General features: G+C 38.8%; 1 protein-coding gene across 4 annotated transcripts in view; it reads left to right on the forward strand.

Annotated features, from left to right (window-relative positions):
• Positions 1-22,946, forward strand: part of LOC109414189 (upstream stimulatory factor 1) — an 87,392-nt gene that overhangs the window by 17,199 nt on the left and 47,247 nt on the right. For all 4 annotated transcript variants that reach the window (XM_019687973.3, XM_029856630.2, XM_019687974.3 and 1 more), the window contains one exon: positions 258-379. In XM_019687973.3, coding sequence (XP_019543518.1) covers positions 258-379 — 122 coding nt within the window. The remainder of the gene's footprint in view (positions 1-257; positions 380-22,946) is intronic.

The raw sequence follows: 22,946 nt of genomic DNA on the forward strand, positions 1-22,946 counted from the left end.
GTAAAAAATTCACTTAGTAAAAACCAAGTCAATTGGAACATTTAAAATGCTCTTAAAATCAAATTCATGATGAAAATGGTAAAAAAGAAATTACAATTATTTCCAATAAATAATGCATGAATTAGAACATTTTTGACTTTTTGCCATTTGAATGGTTTATCTCTTTCACTTGTGTCACTTTCCCCAGGACCGTTCCAAACACATTCTCCTACATTTCTAACACACAATTTTACCTAATTTCCAACCGACGAACCCAGGCTCATTCTTTGTGATCAAGAAAAATAACGACAACGTGAAACAGAGCAGGCCTGCCGTGAATATCAGCCGGACGGGTCCGAGACCGATCGACTGCCCCACTGACTCGAACCTGAACCGAAAGGTAAGTTTTTTTTTTTTTTTAATTTTATTTCTTCCAGTGTAGGTATTGTTAGGGTGTGTCCTTGCCAATTTCAAAATCATAATTTATAATTGTTATTATGTGCTCTGCATGGGGTTCGCATGGCGAACTTCTGAGAAATGGTGCTGCAACTTTTAAAAGAAGCCAAAGCAAGTGTCTATGTTGTTGAATTACTGGGCTTAATATAAAATAAAAGGTTGGACCAAGAAATATTATTACTAGCTTTGGTACAGTGTCATAAAGAACTATAAAGACAGAGCTGATTTGCCTCCTTAGAGTCTTTCCAGAAATTCGTTCAGATTTTTTTTTCTAGTGACTATTCTATAAATGCTTTTGAGATTTTTTGTAGCATATTCCTTCCATCTTTCAAATATGTTTGTTGTGATAGAAATTCCAATACCGCCATCTTTTTCTCCAGAAATTTTGATGAGGAATAATATCTGAAAGCAGTATAAAAGAAGCTTCTAGAGACTTTTGTTAAATTTTCATATTTCCACAAGAATTTTATAACGACTCTTCTATTGAATCCTCCTGGGATTCCTGCAGAAATTCTATAGTGACATAACAGGGATGTGTTCAGGAACGTAATCCGGAGTCCTTCTCCAATGGTAAATTCCATCAGGCTTGGAACGTCACAAGCTTTTTATTTTTCGAGGCATATACAAGGGTTATCTACTTAGATCTGCAGTTTTCTTAGCAGCCTCCCTCAGAGACTCGATACTCGATACAATCCTTCCACACGTCTTATCGCCCAACATCGATCGCTGGGAGCGCTTTTTTCTGTTCTTCCCGAACCATCCTTGACATCGATTAAGACTGTTTTCATGCATTGAATTAGCCGGAGAGCAAAATTTGTCGAACCGTTTCACGACTGTCGGATTTTGCTTTCTACAACGATCGCAGTAGTAAACACGTTCCACAATTTTAGTGGTGGGCGTTAAAGCGTCTGCCTGGCTTGCTTCGATGCGGACGGGTTGCTTCGATGCGATGCAAGTTGCAAATCCAGCGAAAAGTGAAATCAGAGCATATTTTGCATTGAATTTCGGAGTGAAGCACAACGGCGGCGTGAGCTGAAGAAATTAGTTCAACACTTGCTGACATTGAACCGATGACGGGTTTTTTGTTGTTGTTGCTGCGTTGACAAATTGCTTACCGAAGTCAGTATTCGATGGAAGATCATCAATCTTATTAGGTCAAAGATTTTCTGATCCAAGACTACTATAAATCACCGCGAGCCACGCACGAGTTACGCACGTAAACCTTGTGCGACAATAATTACATACACATAAAGGCTTTTGATCGTATCATTGGAAACAACCAATGCCTTGATCACCTGTGTGCCGTGTGGAGCTGTGTTGCGTTCCGCCATGACATGTCCCCAATTCACCCCAGTCTCCAAGCCGGCAGGCATGACCTTTCACACTTGCAATATTCTGTTTACTTTGGGCCGGTATGAAGCGGTTTTATCGGCCGCACCGCGAGCAAAATGACATGCTTCGACAACTGGCTTCTGCGCCACCGCGCCGCGGTCTATCAACCGATCGATCCAACCCAGCCAGCAGCAATGGGGGCGGATGGTGGTTGCTGTGAGTTACAAGATCACTTTGTTGGATCGCCGCTGCACGCTGCGCACCACTCACCCGCCACCGCCAGAGCAAACACGCATGCTGCGATATTTGGATGTGTGCAAACCTTGTTCCCTCTTACCGATGATTGTGAGTGCGTGCGCGCCCCTCGATCGGCAGCATTCAGCACAGACTTAGGTAGTTATCTCTGTGGCCGACTCTTGTGCCCGCGTCCGCTCAGCGATCGTCAAGTAGGTAATTAATTACGCTGAAATGCACTTATTCCGAGGTGCTGGTTGAGAATGAGACTGCAATTGCTGCCAATGATCGATCGGAGCGCGCGCGTAGTATGTTCACTTGGAGGTTCAGCGGTCGCATAGTGGGAGTTGGCGGATGGATAAATGTCCAAAACTTGTATGTTCTTAGTGAAAAGGAAGAAGATACAAATCCACTTGCAAGAGCTTCTTTTTCTTCATCCTCTTCTTTTGCTTTTTCTTGGCGTAACGTCCAAAGTGGGGCGAAGCTAGCTTACGTTCTATGAAAACTTCCACAGTTTTATTAACTACGAGCCACACTATGTCTGAACCACCAGATTATAAAAAATTAATCGGTTTCCTTTTCACATAACATCAGTATTCACACTATATTTTCATTCGCAGAAGGTTTCAAAATATCGGTGAAAATTTGGATTGAGCGAAGCTATCGTTTGACGTTCAAGTGACATGTAGTAAGTATGTGGAACCATTTGAAGAACCTTACTCTGTGCCGCTAGTGCTAAAGGTGCTGTATTGAAACAAGACATCAGGTCATGCGAATGAAATGTAGCGAACTTTACTACTTGTAGTCAGAGCTGCGAAATGTCAGGATGGCTAAAACCTAACGACTCTCACTCTCGACCCTCACTGAAAATGACAAACGCCGTCCATCAAATCAGAATCGAACGATCCCTAGTTTCAGGCAGTATTAAGGACATATATGAGCAAATCCAAAGATGGCCGTCACAATGGCTGCCTTACAAATACTGAGAGCACGGATCTTGTCATCTAAACAACAAAAAGAGTCGAAAAAGCAATGAGTAGCCTTGCTCACTAGTGGTAAACATTGAGTAGCAATTTCGTTTTCGGGCAATTTGTGGATGACGAGATCGGTGCTCTCGAAAATGCGAGGCAAAAATGCACCTGGACGCACTCCCATTTCACCTTAATCAGTATACATGAACTGTTGTGAACTGTCATTATGCTTGGAATATCAACAACATCCAACTGAAGACAATCTATTATATTTCTTGAAACACACAATAACTTTTCTTCTATGCCTCATACTCATACGGCCTACTATGTTCGTATTTGTTATCCGGGCCCAATTAGATGACCGCCAGCAGTGAGTGACATAAATTCTGCGTCGGAGTGACTGGTAACGTGTGTTGGGCTGCTCAGGGGATTTGCAAAGGAAGAGCGTGGTGAGAGTCCCCACCGTATCCATACACGGAGAAACTGAAAAACTCAAAATTAGGTACTTTTAAACACAATTTTGAGTTCTATTTCATCTCCCTTTTCATGCGCTCTTTCTGTTGTTGTCAGAGAGTGAAGAGAGAAACAGCCCAACTTTTGCAGTTCCGTGCGTCAAGCCAACACTGAGTTTCTAGCACAGTACTCAAATTTGAGTGAATACAACCTAGTCAAAATTTCGTTTGGGTGGAAAAAACTTAAAATTAGGTATTTTTTTCACTTGGAAGCAAGCGGGAACAACCCAACAAAAACATCGATTCCATCAACTCAAAATTGGCTTGACGCACGCAACCCCGAAGTTGGGTGGAAAGAACTCACTTTTGGGTAGTTTCGTCTCTCCGTGTACGCGCTCGTCACGAATGTGTTCGTTGGCGACGAAGAGACGGTTGGCAGTAGCGTTGTTGGAGGAAAACAAAAATGTAGATGCCATGGCTCTTTGTGTTAAAATGGTGATGGTGCACAAGCCTAGTGGGTAGTACCCACTTTCGCGTAATGCTGAAGTTTCCTAATACAGGAAGCTTGTAATTACGCGATGTTGCTGATTCCTGCCATTGGAACAAGATGAGGTCTTCTGGATCAAGATGGCGGTTTCGATAAGATGCCGCAAATTCCAAGTGGACGTGGATAAATCAGGGTGTTGAAATTTATTCAGAAATCTACCAACAAGGATCTCTCCAGAAATTCCGGCTTGGATTCTTTCTAGAACTACTTCTCTGAATACCTTCAAAGACTTCGCACAAAATTTTTCCGAATATTTTCACAAAATTATTGTTAGTGTTATCAAAGTCCGTCCAAATTCTTCCCAGAGTTTATACTGCATTTTCTGCAACAAAAAAAAAACTCGGTGATTTTTTACCGAGCTTTCCTTGTGATTTCTGCAGGAGTTTCACCCAGGATATTTCTAATGGGTTGTCGCGAAATTATTCCTAGAGTCTCTTCCGGAATTCTTGTTGAATGATTTTTCACAATTCCTTCCGGGACTTCCCCAGCATTGTTCCGGCATTTTTCCTGAGATTTTTCGTAGGATTTTTCCCAGAATATAAAAGGCTCCCGCGGTATTTCCCATGAGCTTTCACTTGAAAATTTCTTTCGAAGTTTTTCAGGGGGCTCCTCTTAGTTGATTCCTTCCGGCGTTGGTTCCGAGATGTCTTTTATAGTCTTTTTTCGGAGTTTCTACCGGACTTTCTCTATTGTCGTTTCTGCAGGAGATATTGATAATATTTTTCATGGAATTGTTCCCGCAAATTCTATCAGAGGCCATTTGGAGAATTTCTAGAGATTACTCCTATATTTTTCCTTGGAATTTCTACCGATAATTTTCCTGTGGAATTTCTACCGAAAATTATCCTGTTCTACTGGATATTGACTCCACTGGGCCTAACTTTTAGAATTTATCTATTGGTTACTCCCGGTATTCTTGACGGGATTTATCCAGGAGTTTTTCTTGAAAAACTTCCTGGGATAACCAACGAAATTCTTTGTAAACAATTCCTGGAGAAATGTTGAGTAGAATTCTAAAAGTATCTCGCGAGGACCTCCGGGAAGAACTGTAGGAGAAATCCCAAGCGGAATTTTGAAAACAGATGTTATCGCACATTCAAGCGTCTGTTAGGCTAGTGCATTGAGTCTGATGGATCCTTTCCAAGAATACGGAGCAGTTTGAACACGTAATACGGGATATTTTCTTAACAGGAACGCGAACAGAAAACGCGGTCAGTATAACATACGAAACACCTATCTATTGTCAACCGGTGGGTCTCCAGTTAGCCTAGTGGTTAAGGCTATGGATCGCCAATCCGGAGACGGCGGGTTCGATTCCTGTTCCGGTCTTGAAAATTTTCTCGACTCTCTGGGCATAGTGTATCAATGTCCTTGCCTCACAATATACGAATTCATGCCATGACAGGCAAAGAAAGCCCTTCAATTAGTAACTGTGGAAGTACTTAAAGAACACCAAGTTGAAGCGAGGCAGGCCAAGTCTCTGTGGGGACGTCGAGCCATAAACAAGAACAACACAAGAACAATGTATTACAGCAACTCATAGATTATGCATTTTATGAATATAAAGCGAAAATTCATGCTCGGGTAAGATGTGCAATGTGCATCGTCAAAGTTGCCAAATAATAAAAAAACGAATTTTGAGGGCTACATTACGTCAAACTTTTGGGTTTGCTCTACCCATAAAAAGTTGTTGAAAAACGTGCCCGGCAGATGACTGGGAATGTCTTATCTGTAACATAGTGCAACTCTGTACATTTGTTGTCTGAGATGAGTATTGTACAGTTAGTATCTAACATTTTTTGATCAGTTTTCGCATCAAATACACCCACTGTTCATCGTTCAAACAATTTGGGGTTGGCCGGCGTCGTCGTCATCGTCATCGATGGCGGCTGCCACAGTTGCAGCGTTGTTGCACATACTATAGGCGCGCACTGAACTTTGAAAGTGCATAATGGTGGCGGCCCTATAGTTGCTGGTACCTCAACCCAGGGTGTGAGGAGGTGCAAGGGATCACTCGCGTATAGACACTGATCAGACAGTCTGACTCTCCTCTCTACTGCTGCTGCAGCAGCAGTATGCCGGCTCCTCAGCTCAGAGGACGTCCGACGACAATCATCAGCCGTAGCGGAGTGGAGGATTGTGGTTTGTGGCCATGTCTGTCCGTCCAGCTTGAATGGAACTGAGTCAGAGAGTCGGTCAAGAGTGCCACAGAGTAGAATGTACCGTCCCACCTCCCGTTGTTCCTTCTTCACCACATACACACACGGTTATTGCCGCCGCCGGTCGCGTGTGCAGCAGGTTGCTGCAAACAGGTTGTGTGAACTTGACGAATTTATTTCATTTCAGCATGACTCTCTCTATCTCTGCGTCTCTATCTCGTGCCTTTCGGTACAATCCGTTCAAAGTAGGTACAGAGACATTCGAATACTGCTGCTGAGGTTGAGTTCAGTTTTTGCCTTCTTCATTTGCTGCGCGGCTACTACTTGACTGTGTACGAGGAGAGATCGGAACTTATTGATCGAGATTGTTGACGGTTTGACTAAATGCGCCGGACGAGAACAGCACGAACAGAGACGACATTCAGTATAGTAGTGGCTGCAGAAAATTGGTGGAAGCGAGACCGAGTGGAAGTTAAACGGACTTCTATTAATTAAGAGACTTAGATTAATTTGAAGGCAATCTCGGGTTCTGGAAGGGGGGTGTGCGTTTAGTCGAGACCAAAATTGACACGATCAAAGTTGAGATTGCCTATCAATTTGATTGTCGATTCGGAAGCGTCATACTCTGCCTTTGGGTCTGCCATAATGAAGATTCGGACAATTTTTCTTAAATGTACCGCTTATGATTTCTATGGTTCTTAGGTGAAATTTTTAAAAATATATCGAAGGAATGGCATAACAAATCTCAAGAAGTTCTTCTGTTGATATCCCTGAAACAATTTGTTCTAGAAATTGTTATTTTGTTGTTTGAGTTATTATTTTATAATTGTTAATGTTTCGGTATTCGCAATTTTGTTATTTATACGGTATTCATAACATACATACCTTTTTCGGGTTGTAGGTACATGATTTTGCCTAACTGTGTTCGATATTCTACAACTTGTTTCTTCTACTCAGGTAGCACTGTAAAACGGTCTCGTGATGGTAGCTTTGCCGGATGATGTGTTTCGACGAGGATTGCCTCAAAATTGGTACCCAAATAACACTTCCTCAATTGGTGCTCTTGGGGCAAGTATTGCGGAATCTAGGTTCTCGTGGAGAATTAAAATGAGATAGGGTAATTCGCCAATTGTTGAACGATTAGTACTGCCATTTTTGTTTTAATTTGAATATCCAGTGAACGTCTAGATCTACTCATTCCTAATACTTCCCATTGAATTTGTATTCCCTTTAATTTCATTTTCTAAGAGAAAATAGAACATTTGTATGGGAAGTCTGTGACCCAAATGTTGAACGCTTCCTTAAGCTAGGTCATCCTAATGTTGGACGGTTCTCACTAATTGTAGAACGGTTGAAGCTTTGTTCGTAATTGATGACGTATAACCCGACATCAACCTATCATTCACCTGTTTTCATTTTGGTCACCAAACCCAACATAGACTCAACAGTTATCCGATGTGGGTCCAACAGTGGTCCAACATTAAAAAAAAATGACTCGACTTTAACCCGACATTCGAAATTGTTTTTCACTCTGGCGGATTTTTTTCTGGGTTTTCCGTGTTTTGTGCCTAGTTAGTTATGCTAGTAGTTATGTGAGTGACAATTCATTCAAATGACAAGGAATCGCTTCTCATTTGAAGAGTGAGCGTGCTCTAGTGGACTGAAATCATTTGAAACAAGACTAGCAAAAATAACTGAAAAGATTTGACTAGAAGAGAAAATGACTTCAGAAAAGAACGCCTTTGAAAGCCCCTGAAACACTCCTGGAAACCCATGGGACACACTCAACCCCCTAGAACGACCCTGCAATCCCTTGGAAATTCGATGTCGCTCCTGAACACTCCTGGAACGCCCTTAAGAATTCTTGAGACCCCCGTAACACTATGAATCCCCCTGGAACGCCTTTAAAACCCCATGAAATGCACGGTTAGGTAAAGTGAAAAAAATCGGACAGTCATGCTAGGTTATGCCAGTGTTCAACAATTGGATCCTAGATGCATAATGATAATGTGATAAGAAAAATATTTTTTTTGCAATTACGTTGCTTATTACCCTACTTTTCACTCGCGGTTGCAACGATAAAACGGCCTACTTTTCTCCACTAAAGCAAAGGTGCCGAAAAGTACTACTTTTCGGCACTCTTAAGAGTGCTGAAAAGTAGCACTTTTCGGCACTTTTGCCATCACATACATTTTGCCCACTACCGCGATATCCGTAGATAAACCTGTGGCTCCTACATCCAATTAGCAGCTCGAATCCAAATCAGGACTATTAACGATTCGATTCGGACCGTCGATCAGGTGCAGAAGCAGCAGCTGAAGCTACTTTTGCTCCTTCTTATGTTGCTGATTGACGACGACGACGACGGAGCTTGAAAATGTGTGGCACCTTCAACACCATAGCCTACCTGATCGAACAAAAAACTGCGCCGGTGCGCATGGATGCTCCCACGTAGTACCTCTTGATTTCATGTATGTGTAGCTATATAGATTATCCGGAGCGAGTATTTTTCGTAATTGCAAAAAATGTTGTATGCAACGCGTTGCAAAACTCGATTTTTTCAGCACTCGTCGTATTTATCCAACTCGGCAAGCCTCGTTGGATAAATGTACAACTCGTACTGAAAAAATCATCATTTTGCAACTTGTTGCATAAATAACTATTTCAAATGTAATTAGGATTAAAATGTGATTTTAAACAATGCGTAACTGTTGAGGACATCCATCCAGTTCTTGTAACTATGGTGTGACTTTAATATTTGCGGTCGATTTGCCAGCAAAGCATATTTCATAACAGTAATTTCTTAAAATTAATCTTAAGATGTTTTGATCTTTACTGACGAACCATGCGAAGTGCAACGGATTAGACAAATAAATCCTAGCAACAGCTCATAGTTATGTCACATACTGTAGTGGTGTTACAAAGGTCAGTGATTCTCAATCAGGAGCAACGGGACAATCGAATTATTCAAGGTGGAGGTCCCTTGCATTCACTTTCTAAATACATTTATAATGCAATTTGCCCCACAATGCAATTTTGCGAGCACAAACCTAGAGATCCGTCAATCGAAACGATCTGAAAATGTAAGCCACTGTTGTTTACGAGTGAGCATCTAAGGGGGCGTCCATAAATGACGTAGCTTTTTTAAAGCGATTTTAAATACCCCCCCCCCCCCCACGTAGCATTTCATCACAAATTTGGATACCCCCCTATAAATGACGTAGCTTGTTAAACACCCCCCCCCCTCCCCTTTAATATTTTTTTTATTTAAAAAACGCAATGATAATCGAAACTTTGCTCTGATATCAATTTTAACTTTAACTTTTATTTTAACGAATACTTAAAATAAAAAAAAAACAATAGAATGAAAACATTGTCGACTGCCAGGTTCAGATCGCCACCATCAAGACCATAGGTGCAACCAGTGGAGATTATCACCAAAGCTAATGACTCAATAAACCGCCCATCGTCCTGCTTGATGCCGAAGAACAGGAAGTTGTAGCTCCCAATATAGTAAATCTGTATTGCAATCTGTAAACTGTAATCTGTTACGAATATCAAATTGGTTTCATTTGAATAAAATGCACCATGACACTTGAGGGACCCTGCAGGAGTTTCTTCTATAATTTTTTCAGCATTTCATTCTAGAATTCCTCAAGGAGCTTCTTTTGGGATTCCCAATTTTAAGATTCCTTCCTTTTTAATTCCTCCAACACTTCCTTCAAACATTCTTCCAAGAATTCCTTCCGGAGTTTCTTCTTAGTTTCCACTAAAAGATCCTTCTGAGATTTCTCCGGGAGTATTATTTTCTAAAGTTTTTTTTTGTTAAGTTTATCCATGGTTTCCACCAGAAGTTCTTTTAAGGTTTTTTTCTCCACTCTTGCACCAGCAGTTTCTTCGAACCTTTTTTCAGGGATTTTAACCGGAATTTCATTTGAGATTCCATCAGAACTTCTTTCTAGGTTTTCTAAAAAAGACTTTCCTGGATTCCTCCAGGAGTTCCTTCTGGGATTTCTTACGGAATTTCATCAGTTATTTGTCCGGCATTCTTTCAAAATCCCTCCAGGAGTTGCTTCTGGGACTTTTCGGATTCTTTTTCGGATTCCTTCAGGAATTCCTTCCTGGCTTCTTCTGGATGTTTCTTCTTGGATTCCCCGAAAACTTCCTTCTAGGATTCATCCAGGATTTTTTTCCCGGGACTCCTCCATGATTTTTTTCTGGTATCCCTCCATTCACTACTTCCAGTATTCCTCCAGGATCTCTTAGAATACAGATTTATCCCATAGTTCCTTCTAGAACTTCTCCTGGATATTCTTTCTTAGATTTCACCAAGAGTTCTATCTGGATATCTTCCGGGATTCCCCAAAAGTTATTTTCGGGGTTCCTTCCGGGATTCCATCAACAATTTCTTTCGTGTTTTCTAGATTCCTCCAAGAGTACCTTCTGAAATTGTTCTGGAAGTTCCTTCAGGGGTTCCTCCAAATCCATTTGGAATGTTTTTAGAAGTTTTTTTTTCTGGGATTCCCAGTGAGAATTCCTGTGGAAATGTTATCCTTCTCCTGTTGGGGAAACCAATAAAGAACACCATACATACTTTGTAAAGCACCTTACAAAGCTGCTAGAGGAGCTGCTTAAGAAATTGTTGTAGGATTTCTTCGAGGAAGTCCTGTGGAAATTATAAGTCCCGGGTAGAGGCTAATGGCAAACAAAGGACAAAATAATAACTGGTTTTGCCATCATATCTCGTTTTGCCATTCTTCTGATATTATGAAAAACTTAAAATGGCAAACCAATAGCAAAATATACAATCATAGCAAATCTTGTCATTGATATGTTATTCACGAATAATGCTAAATAACACATCCATAACAAAAATTACTATCATGGTAAAACTTGCAATTTAGCACCTTTTATAATGAATTGTATAAAATATCAAAACAATAACATAATTTACATTCCTAGCTAAATTTGCCATTATTTTGATATTGTGAGAAACTATTTATAAACATTAGGCACCATAACATATTTTACTCTTAATATACCATTAACTGTTATATTGTATATTTCAAGCATAACTTTTCAATTCGACGTATCTCGCAAAAGTAAACAAATCCGGATTCTCAGCTGTGTGTTTGATTCGCAATGGATTCTATTTGATGCATATCAATTTATGTTAATTTAGAACTCAAACAATTAAAGAGTATAATTTGTAAAACGACGTATCTATCTTTTTCGACGCAACGGTTCATCAAAGTGAATTTGATTTTTAAGTTCGTTTCGTTTTGAGTTTTTAATTTCCACAAAATAAAACTGTTTTTACATTGATTGATGAACTTAAATTTTATTGAAAAAAAAAAGAAATAGCTCATTTTACCTTTCTTCTGCTACTTTGAAATTATAACTGAATCTACCATTATTTTAAAATTGAATTTGAACAACTAAACCTCCCATTATTTTGATCGCCACATAAACAGATAAATTTGTTCTTATTCTGTTATCAATAACTCAAGAATGTCATGTTTTGTTATTCACCGATAACAGTTAATTTCGGTCTTATTTTGTTATCAATATCTCGATAATAACTTACTTTGTTCTTCAATTTAATCCGCATGCTTTACCATTACTTTGTTATTACAATGGCAAAATAAGTTATTTTTAAGTTTTTCTGCTACCAAAATTTTGTTATTATTTTTGTTATTTTAACTCTTATTTCAAACAAACAAATAACTCATTTTGCCATTCGAACATTCTGTTTTAATAGTAAAATTTGCCATTCTTTTGCCATTAAGCTCTACCCGGGAAGGAACTCCTCGAATAATGATATAATGCCAAAAACCTATTTTTTTGCCTTTGCAGCCTTAGCGGTGTGCAGTGCCTTATAGCAAGCAGAAAACTATTAGTCGTGAGAAGCATTTGAGCGATATTGATTTTTTTGCGCACACAATACATTATTCTTTAAACAGGATTTCAAACCATTTTCTCAAATACAGTTATTGCGTCCGATAGCTGCATGCATTATGTAAGGAAGCCGGCATTTATATCCACTATTTGTTATTTACATTAATGTGAATGGAAAGAGAAATCATGCAATATATTTTTTCTTCGATTTACTAATAATTAATGCAAGTAAAAATTTTATTAATTACGAAATACTTTTTTCAATAGGCTTAGTAGAAAGCTACGTAGCATATCATAAATCCCTACCACCCTATCGTCACACTTCGTCACAAAATCACAAACAAAAAAAAGCTACGTCATTTATGGACGACCCCCAACAAGTAGCATTTTAATTTTTTTTTAACCTGCAAGACAAGCTGATTTGTGCTCTTGAAAATTGGAAAGAATTTCAAGGTGGCCATTGTCCATTATAAAAACCGCGTTTTTAAGAATGTAAAGTGTAAAGAGATAATGATTTTTTGCACTTCCAAGAATATGGTGGTGTTGCAAAATGCAGTGGTTCTCAATCTATGCTAACGGGTTACGCAAATTCCCCTAGAACCAATAGTGTTTGAAGGACGTTCCAGAACTTTAGATTGGGCATTTCTAGAAGCAGCACAACCTGTAATATTGTGGTGTTTGTGGGGTCAGTGATTCCCAATTTAGGGTCACGGGACACGTGAAAATCTCAAGAACCGATAATACAATAAGAAGATGAAAATGTGTTTTGGACTGGGCGTTTCAAGAAGCATTGATGTAGCAACAATACACCAATGTAACAAAATCTATGATTCCAATACACTATCTAAGTTTTAAAATTACAGAAAAGTAGCTTTAAAGATATTTAAAGTTGTTTAAACTTATTGAAGCTTTCAGTTCAGAGACATTTTGAAGTTTCCATATAAAACAATAACACATTGATGAACATAGCTTTTGGATCTCCGTGATTATAAACTAAAAACAACAAGCAGAGTTTTGATTGCGTCGGACAGCGGCACATGTGTAAATCGAAGGGGTACCGCGCGCTATCCGAACACTTTTGCACATTTTGAACGCCTTGTCACGTTCAAACCTGTGAACGGAAATTTTGCGCACTTCGTAAACGTAAAATTCAGCATACTTGTGATTCTGTGTTTTGCGCTGAATCCATCAAAGATAACCATAGTTACAACATCTTAAAGTTGGCAATTTTTTATATAAATCGGCGTTTGTCCGATCAATAATGCACCACAGTGTATGTGCAAGATCCATCTTTCTCAGCCTACTTTATTGACATGGGTTTGACGATGATTCAATGTTAGACAAAAGTTCAGTGCTCGATCGAGTACATACATTAGAAACGGAACCTACGTCTTATAAAATCATTCGAGTTATTCAATCGCACTCTTCTACAGCAGTTACCTAGAACGCATCGCATTTGGTTGTGATTATCAGTCTCAACGACGAACGTCAACGCGAGACACAATTAGTCATCGAAAGAAAATTACCACTAATTTCCTATGTATAGTGGCTTCCTCGTACCGATAAGACAGCGAAACAGTATGGTAAACTGTTGTGATCGTCGTTTGTTCGCTTGTAGCAAACGAAGGCTGGAAATTAACAGCAGAAGCGCGGGAAAGCACGACCTTTCCGCAGCTCAGCGCAGTGCCGCAGCGCTGTAAGCCTTGACTGCGTTCCTCTGTTCTGACATCACAGCACGACACGATCAGAGGGGTGAGTGGCTCAAAATGCTGCATTTATGTAATTTACGCATCTATTATCGACGACCAGGAATCCGTGGGAATTTCTAATTCCACTTGAATTTGATAAATGGAGAAAATTGTCTCAGTAAAGAGACCTAAACAAATGACAAAAAAGGTGCGACGTCAATATTTTGTCCAAATTTGTACAGATAATAACATGATCTAGTAATTTTTGTCAATGTCAGTACAAATAGTGAGTTTAATTGATTAAAAACCCGTGATTAACCAATTATTATGAACACAAAATCAAAATCATTGGTTGGTAATGCAAAGCTTCATAATCTCTAAACGCACGATTTAAGAGCTTTGTCATATTATGTTCATGTTGGGACAAACTTATCTCGCAGTATAGCATTGTCTCAACAAATGCAGATTGCGATATTGTCGTTATTGTTGCACGATGGTTAAAAATTGATTCATTTTGCTAACCGGAAGTTTTGTGATTATCGTTTTTTATTGGGTAACTGGAAGATTTTGAAAATTCCAAATGACATTATTATACATTTTTCTTCATGGAATGCTATTTGGCACCATGCCAACTCACTCAACCGGTCCATTTTAACCCACACCCCCCAACCAGCGAACCAGACACTTGGAGGCAGTATACATCAGAGTGACGATGGTGATGATGATTGTCTTCCCCACGGAGAGAATTCCTTCAACATCATCATCTAGAAGACGTTCCCCTCAACAACTCGTTAGGTGATTATTTGTTCCCATGCAGTACAATTGAGAGCGGGTCGACGCCGCCGCGCCGCCGTTGTTGGATGAAATGAACACACTGCACTGACTGAGCGAGCTGGAACCACAAATGCGCGGCGGCGGCATTAATGAACACGCAACCATGTGTTCCCGGGCCGGCCCGCACATCTATCGGAAAACTTTGAACTCTTGTACGACTGCCTATTGCCAATCCTAAGTATAATGCTGAGCGCACCCCGTACGTATACTAGGTAGTAGATTGGGGCCGTACATCTAGCTCAAGCTCAAGAATCTGTGGGGTCTAGAACAAGCGGCGAATTTGTGAGATGTGTGATGCTGGTGCTGCTGCTGCCGAGAAGGGTTTCAGACGAGAGGAGGTTGGTGTGATGGTGAACTACATGCTGAACGTGCCGAGTGTTGCTTTTGATGAGCGTTCGTGGGTTTGATGTTGCACGCAGAGTTGGAAAGTTGTTTGGCAGCGGGAATTATTTAGAAGCGGTGCATTGTGATCGGAAGGTGAGGGTTACTCTCAAACTAGGGAAGGTAGGACCGTTGAGGATGAGGTTAGCATCTGGTTTTAACAGGTCGATTGACTTGAACCATGGGAAGTTAATCAGCTTGTTTTTGAATGATACTATCATTCTTGAGACTAATTTCAATGTCTTGAATTTGGATCTTTGGGCGTCTTCTCAGAAATGTACATTTTCTTTAAAATATTCATAATGGCCTTAATCTTCTGTGTCCTAAAATCCCAACAAAGACAGTGCCTTTTACTCAGCTTTCTATTCTACGAAGTCCTCCCTAGTTGATTCATCTTTACATTTCTATAACTTGTATCTTAATACACAATAGGATGCAATCAGTGAAGTATTAGATTGAAAGTAGTGAGCTGGATTTTTATATGGTGAGGTGATCATCTCTCCATTTCTGCATTGAAATGGTACAAACAGCGTGGGTATTACGATTTCTTGACTAATTTGATGCTGTTTGAGCAAAAGTTTTGGGTAACTGTGTTGTTGTATTATGTATTATTTCTTGCAACTTCAACAACACGGTTACTTAAATTTTTGCTCAATTAGCCTCAAATTAGTCCATAAATCATAATACCTACGCTGTTTGTACCATTTCAATGCAGCAATGGAGAGTTGATCATTTCACCGTACAAAAAATCAGCTCACTACTTTTAATCTAGAACTTCACTGATTGCGTCCTATTATTACTATTATCGGCATTATTACTATGCTGATATCGCCGTATTCCACATATAGGTATACCTCGATTTAGTGGACCGACCCTCGATTATATAGACCCTCGATTTTATGTTCTTCGATTTTATGTGCATTTTACCTCGATTTTATGTACAGTTTTTTAAATGGTAAAAGTTTTAATATTCAATCAGTTTAAAACTTGCAGTTTGTATCATACTCAAGTAACATTTTTTAGTCAAATAGACTAGACAAAACCATCACAAAACCAAAATATAAGGTATAAGGTTTTATAACGGCTCTCAAAACCTCAACAAGACTAACTGGTCATCAAAATGTCACTTGGGTAGTGACTTTTTTTTTTATCTGTATTAACGAGATTTTTAGCCCTGGGCTAGTTCATCTCGGGACCCACGCTTTACTTCCCTTCCGAAGGAAGAACGCACATGTTTGCGAGTTTGTCGGGAGTGGGATTCGATCCCAGGTCCTCGGCGTGATGGTCAAGTTTTCTAACCATCACACCAGGTCCGCTCCACGGGGTAGTGACTTATAATGCAGGGGTTTTGAGCCTTTTGACACGCGGAGCACTTCATATCAATAAGTTGTTTTGTGGAGTACCCAACCCATATTAGCGCAAAGTATACCTCAGGACATACTTAGTTTCATATATTTAAAATGATCTCATACTTCCCTTTATGCCCCCTTATTTTTTTTAGAAATATATCGGGCTTTGTCGATGATCACGATGAGCGGAGTACTGTTTGAACAAAACTTTGGAAAACTGTACTGACAAGAAATGGACAAAAGCAACAACACAGTTTTCGAATGTTTTGCTTAAACAGCGTGAAATCAGGCAAGGAATCATAATACACACGTCTTTTGCATAGCTTTCTCGCAAAAAAACGGAGAATTTACCTTATTACCATACAAAAATTCAGCTTATTACAGTCGACTATACACATGTCGATGTTATATATCTCGATATCTCTCCCTATCTCGATGACGATTAAAAGATGTGTGATAAATTATTTCTACTGCAGTCATGGTAGAATTAGTGCTAGAATATGTAGAATCAGTCCTTTGAAGGAACCGCTTGAGCAATTCCTGAAGGAAATGCTGGAACAACTTCTGAAAGAATCCATGGAACAACTTTTGAAGAAATCCCTTCCGAAATTTCTGAAGTAATTCTAGTAATATTAAAGAAGTCTCTAAAGATATTTCCGAAAGCATCGCTAAATAAATTTCATAAGGAATTTAAAAAAAAGCAAACTTGAAAAAAATTCTAAAGAAAGGCATATGTTAAGAATCCATAGATGAATTTTCTGAAGAAATTCTGGAAGGAATATCTGGAAACTCCTAGTGGAATACATACCAAAAACTCTTGAAATAATTTTGAAAAAAAAGCCTGGAGGAATCCCCAAATAAAAATCCTAAACATTTTTTAATGAACTCATGGAGAAATCCATAGAGAAATTTTCAGAGGTACCCATGGAAGTTCCTGGAGGAATTTCTAGAGAAATCACAGAATGTTTTTCTGGCGGAAATTCAGATTCAAAAAATATCCCTGGAGCAATTTATAAAGCAAAGTTTTTGAATAAATACGTTTAGGAAAATTATTAATGATTTCCGAATGATTTTTCGGAAAAAAAAAATCTAAAAAAGTCTTGAAAAAAGGTAAATCTCTGAAGGATTTTCTGGAGAAATCCCTAATGGAAAAAGTGGAGAAATTTCAGAAGTAAATGATGAAAAATGCTTTGAATGAATTCTTTGTGAAATTTATAGAATAAAAGGAATTTCTAAACAAATCTCTGTAGAAAATTTCTGAATGAATCCATGTAAGGTTTTTTAAAAGAATCCGTGAAGGATTTTTTGGCCATATCCTCGGACAAGTTTCCGAAAACAAAAAAAAAGGAAGACGTATTAAAATAAATAAGAAATTTTTGATCTTGTACCGACTTTTCGAACCCTCTAAGCAGAATACCCTCTTCGAATGAGTGTAATCAGTTTCGTACCTTTTAATTCCGCCCTATGTTGCTTATCCTTTGACAGATACTCGTATTTCGACTACCACTTGTAATCTTCCTCAGTGTCAGTTATCCACTGAAGAAGTCATCGCATTCGCCCCGCTTATATACCAAAATCCTACCGCTACTATTGTTACCTAAAAACTACATATACCTATAAATCTACCTACACTTTTTTTCTACCTCTATAAAAGTACCTAGTATGTAGCTTATTAGGTACCTACGTATTCCTATCACGTGCACTGCGCTTAGGTATGAATTTAAATAAACGTGACTGACCGTTTCCCTGATCCTTGTTAAGAAGTAATGCCGCCCTTTCTTTGTGAATTTCTAAACTTTCCGCTACGTCAAGCTTCCAAGATGAAGATACATTTCGCAGGATACTAATGTTATCCTTTGTCAACAGGTGTTCATCTTGGAAAACATGTTCTGCCACTTTCGATTTAAATTCATACGCTAAACCCTTTTCTAACTCTTTACCCGCTTTTTTAACCTCTGCAATATGTTCTTTGAATCGAATTTCAAGCGTTCTTTTTGTTTGTCCTATGTAGATTTTATTGCAATGTGGACATGTTATCTTATAAACTCCCGCTTTGTTTAAATCGCTTATTTTATCTTTTGTTGATCCTAATAATGATTTAAGTTGACAGTTCCTGCTACTGAAAACTAAATCTATACCCAATTTTCTGAATTTTGATTTTAATGGTTTCGTAATATTATCATCAAAGTTCACCGCAACCCTTTTTAACTCATCTTGTTCAGTAGCAAGATTTGTCATGCTTTTTCTAAATAAATCCCTCTTTTTCTTATCGATAATAGCCTTAACTGTACTATCGTTATACCCATTGAGCCTAGCCGTTTCAAAAACATAGTCCATCTCCTTTTGTTTGCCTATATCACTTAAAGGAAGAGTATGCATCCTGTGAATCATATGATGGAAAGCTGCCATTTTGTGTTGATATGAATGATTAGAATTTCTGGGAATAACCCTCATAGTATTCGTTGGTTTCCTATAAATTTCGAATACAAAGTTAGACGATTCCCTGACAATTAGTAGATCCAAGAACGACAATTTACTATCCTTCTCTTTTTCATGGGTTAATTTAATATCTTTATGAATGCCAGTGATTGCTCCAAGTATCTCTGGCAAATTTTCTTTCTTGATGATGCTAAAAACATCATCAACGTACCTCCACCAACGCTTAGGTAACAAATCTTTCTTTTTCAAAATATTCTCAAGATTTGCCATGAATAATTCGCTCAGAAAAGGAGACAATGGATTACCCATTGGAGTTCCTTTTGTTTGTTTGTAAAAATTCCCTCGGAAACTGAAATAGTTTTCTTCCATGCAAAGTCGTGTCAATTTAATATAGCTACGAACTTTGTTTTTCCAATTCGACTCCTCATACTGGCTAAGAAGCCAATCCTCCAAAAGATTTATAGCTTCTTTTACCGGCACACTTGGGAATAAAGCAGTGACGTCAAACGAAACCATGATTTCATCGTCTTGAATATCACCAGAGGCTTGCAGTTGACTTGCAAACTCCTGAGTATTATTCACCGAACGACTCTCAAAAGCTTTTGGCATTGATTGGAATTCTTTCACCAGCCATTTTGCAAGTTTATGGGTAGGGGACCCTTCCGCTGAAATAATCTCTCTCATTTCGTTGCCCGGTTTATGTATTTTTGATGTTTTTAGCATCATCAAAAAAGAAAGTTTGCCAGAGATACTTGGAGCAATCAATGGCATTCATAAAGGAATCCCTGAATGAATTACTCTGTTTATTTTTTTGACATTCATGCATATAACGTTATTGTGTCCATTGCTCAAAATATTGGCTTTTAAATGAACCATACATAGTTTTGGCGACAAAAGATTTCGATAGTGGTGGTTTATTCGTTATTTAGCGAGAATTACTAATATATACCAAAAACTCCGAGCCTTTGATCGAAAACTCAATTTTCATGCAGTTTTTATATGTTTTGGTACATTTTGCTATAAAATTTAAATACAAATAAAATAAAAAAAATTGCTTCGATTTTATGTAAAATTCTATTTTATAGACATTTCAAAAATAGAAATGTCCACTAAATCGAGGTATACCTGTATTAGTGCAGAAACTTCAAAAACAAGTGTGGTACTGTTCAGTTAACAGTTCTGCTAATAAACCCCTCCAGATGAGCAAGGCCTACTCAGTTATTTGATTGATTGATTTGTCTTTATTAAAGAGACTTTCAGCCCTTGGCACTCAGTTATTTACCAAACTACCACATCTACTTTTTTTTTGACAAATAATGAACTTTTAGTTGACATTAAATACATTTACAGCTCTTTCCCCACATTCACTGGAAAATTTATTCAGATCAGTGAATCAAAATTCAACCATCGCGCAACAATAATGACAATGTCGCAACCTATTTGTTGCGACAAAACAACCCATGCGACATAAGTTTGTCCCAACTTGAAAATAATGGGATTAACATCGCACACCACGAGTTTAGAGATTTTTAAGCCTTGCATTGCGATTTTCGAACGGTAACTTCGAGTCGGTAAACACTGCAACTCTGGTGAAGCTCTATCATCAAACAGTTTCGACTTTGGATTAGTAATAATTGATTATTCACGAGTTGAAAAGTAAGCAACAAATTCAGCTTCCGTTTTGTCTGCAACAAAAAAAATCGAGATCATGTCATTATCTGCCACCAGTAGGGATAAAGAGTAATCGTCGCATCTTCTTTGTTGCTTGTTTTGTGCCTCTTTTGTCTGACAATTCTCTTCACTGATTCAGATACATTTCCAGAAATTTGTACTTTTTTTTAATGTGCGACCACCATAAAGTTCTTTCATTATTCCTTACCCGTAATCTTCCTTTTACTAATTTTCAAGGAATTTTAACTTTAAACACCTCCTTCTTGAAGATATAATCATTTCAATGGCGTTCTTTCAACATACAAAGTTTATACCAGAAATCGGTCAAGAAATCCATCGAACGATTCCTTCTGAACACTAATCAGGCTTAATTCGTATTAAATTATCAATACTTATCCGAAAGATACGCAAATTCTTATTTTCTAGCCGGTCATATTTCGATCTGCCCCTTTGATATTTCCCTCCTCTGAGACAAGATCTTATTGCCAGCACCGGTCGGAATTTCATCCGCCACGCCGCTTTGGCGTCTCCCTACTCTGAGGTGAGACACCTTTACCAGCTTCGGTAGGATTTTCATCCACCGCCAAGGCATCTCCCTCTTTTGAGGCGAGATTTTTCGAAGTCTGATACGATCAGATGCTATCCATCGGAAAGTCAGACTGTCCATATTTACCTTCAACTGGTGATTTGATTTCTCATAAATTATGTAGATTGTTTCAACCACCAACAAACCTTGCACCAAACTACTGGCTTCAGATCTTCAATTCTGAAGTGTGATGTACTCCTATCGTTTGAAATTTGACTCTCACCGACCATCTTTCAAATAAAAATTATTCTTCATTCGTTGCTGCCACCAGGCATACATTACGCTTCTGGAATTCTTCGCAATGGGTTCTTCTCATCGCCGTGGTATTTGTTCGGTTTACAGTTCTGATAATAAACCCATCCAGATAGGCAAGGCCTATTCAGTTATTTTCCAAACTACCACACTAAGTATCACATTTCATATATTCTAACTCATATACATTTGTCCACGTTTCCAAAATTATTGAATCTGAGGTGATGTTAGAAAATACTGTAATATCCTTGTAGATAAGTTCTTCTATCCCAACAGTTGCAATAGGTTTAATGCGCCCTTCTTGTAACAAACCATCATTATTGCAGGATCGAGGTCAAATCCAAAGAAAATTCAGGAAACACGATCAGATGTTTAACATTAAGATTAGGAAAATTGCGAATTATTTAATTACTTGCTCTCTGAAAGAACCTTGAAAACAACGTCTTCATGTCCCCACGTCGCAGCCAATAGCCCATTTTACGAGATGATTTTATGAATGAAAATTTAAAAGAAGATTGCGTCCTAACATGTGAAATTCAATATGTATCATCATCAACATTGTTGTCGTTTCGTAAAATGGCTCATTCTCCCTTCCTAGATGGTTCCCGGCTACTATGACTTTCTTCTGGATACATAAGTTTAATAAATATAGTGAAGATCGGAACTGAAGACATCTTCGGATATCATTCCATTATCGACTGCAGTACAGGTACTCTTCGATATAACGTACAAAAAAGTTTTCTCTTTGTACGTTATATCGAAGTGTACGTTATATCGAAGCAGAGAAAAAAATAATATTTTTTATGCTAGTATTGATGTATTCGACGTGAAATTAATCCCAAATAATTAATTCGGTGAAATTCACCAAACCAATAATGAAAAACTTAAGTTTTGACGAAAAAGTTATTTAGTTTTTTGTGCTTCGAAATAACGTACATTTTGCTTCGATATAACGTACACTAAATTTTTCCCCAAATTGCACTAATTCTGGGTAACAAGGCTAATGCTGCAACAAAACATTGATTTGAGTGATTTCGTAGTTTATCTAAGGGTTATTCATGGGAAAAATAAAATTTTTCAATGTTGTACGTTATATCGAAGCAAAATGTACGTTATATCGAATTCGCTATATCGAGGGTACGTTATATCGAAGAATACCTGTAGTTGCAACCGATTGAAATCGTTCTGATTCTTTGACCCAAAAAGAAAAAAAAAGCCGGCCTCTGTTGTCGAGCCCGCGGCCTACGTTGATGCAATAGCGATAAGATAACGCACATTTCTGGGTCTCCTAATGCTGGGCATTTACATCAGCCTGTAAGCTTCGTCCAGAAGTCCATCGACCAGAGTTTTGCGACTTCGATACCTGCGGCGGCGCGGCATAACACTCAACCTGCTAGAGCAAACATCAGCAGATTAGGAACTCTTCCTATGCCCTCGGCCGGTCGGTCCGCCGGATTTTCAATTTCCAAGCATAGATATTCCCTGCGCGATAACAAGGTAAATCCCTTCCGTCCGAGCGCTTTCGTCATTGGGTCGCGCGCGCTTCGGTTCGTCGTACCATCTAGGTAGGTACCTGGTTACTGTCGATAAAAGCGGGAATGGTGAATTATCACCAATTTGGCGTGGCGAGCGCCCGGCCACGGCACGCTTTGTAAATCAGTTCGCACACGCGCTCGTCGTTGGCTGAACTACGTACCCCGCGATCCGGCATTGGGCGG

This window comes from Aedes albopictus, unplaced genomic scaffold (assembly GCF_035046485.1).
Source record: "Aedes albopictus strain Foshan unplaced genomic scaffold, AalbF5 HiC_scaffold_9, whole genome shotgun sequence".
NCBI lineage: Eukaryota > Metazoa > Arthropoda > Insecta > Diptera > Culicidae > Aedes > Aedes albopictus.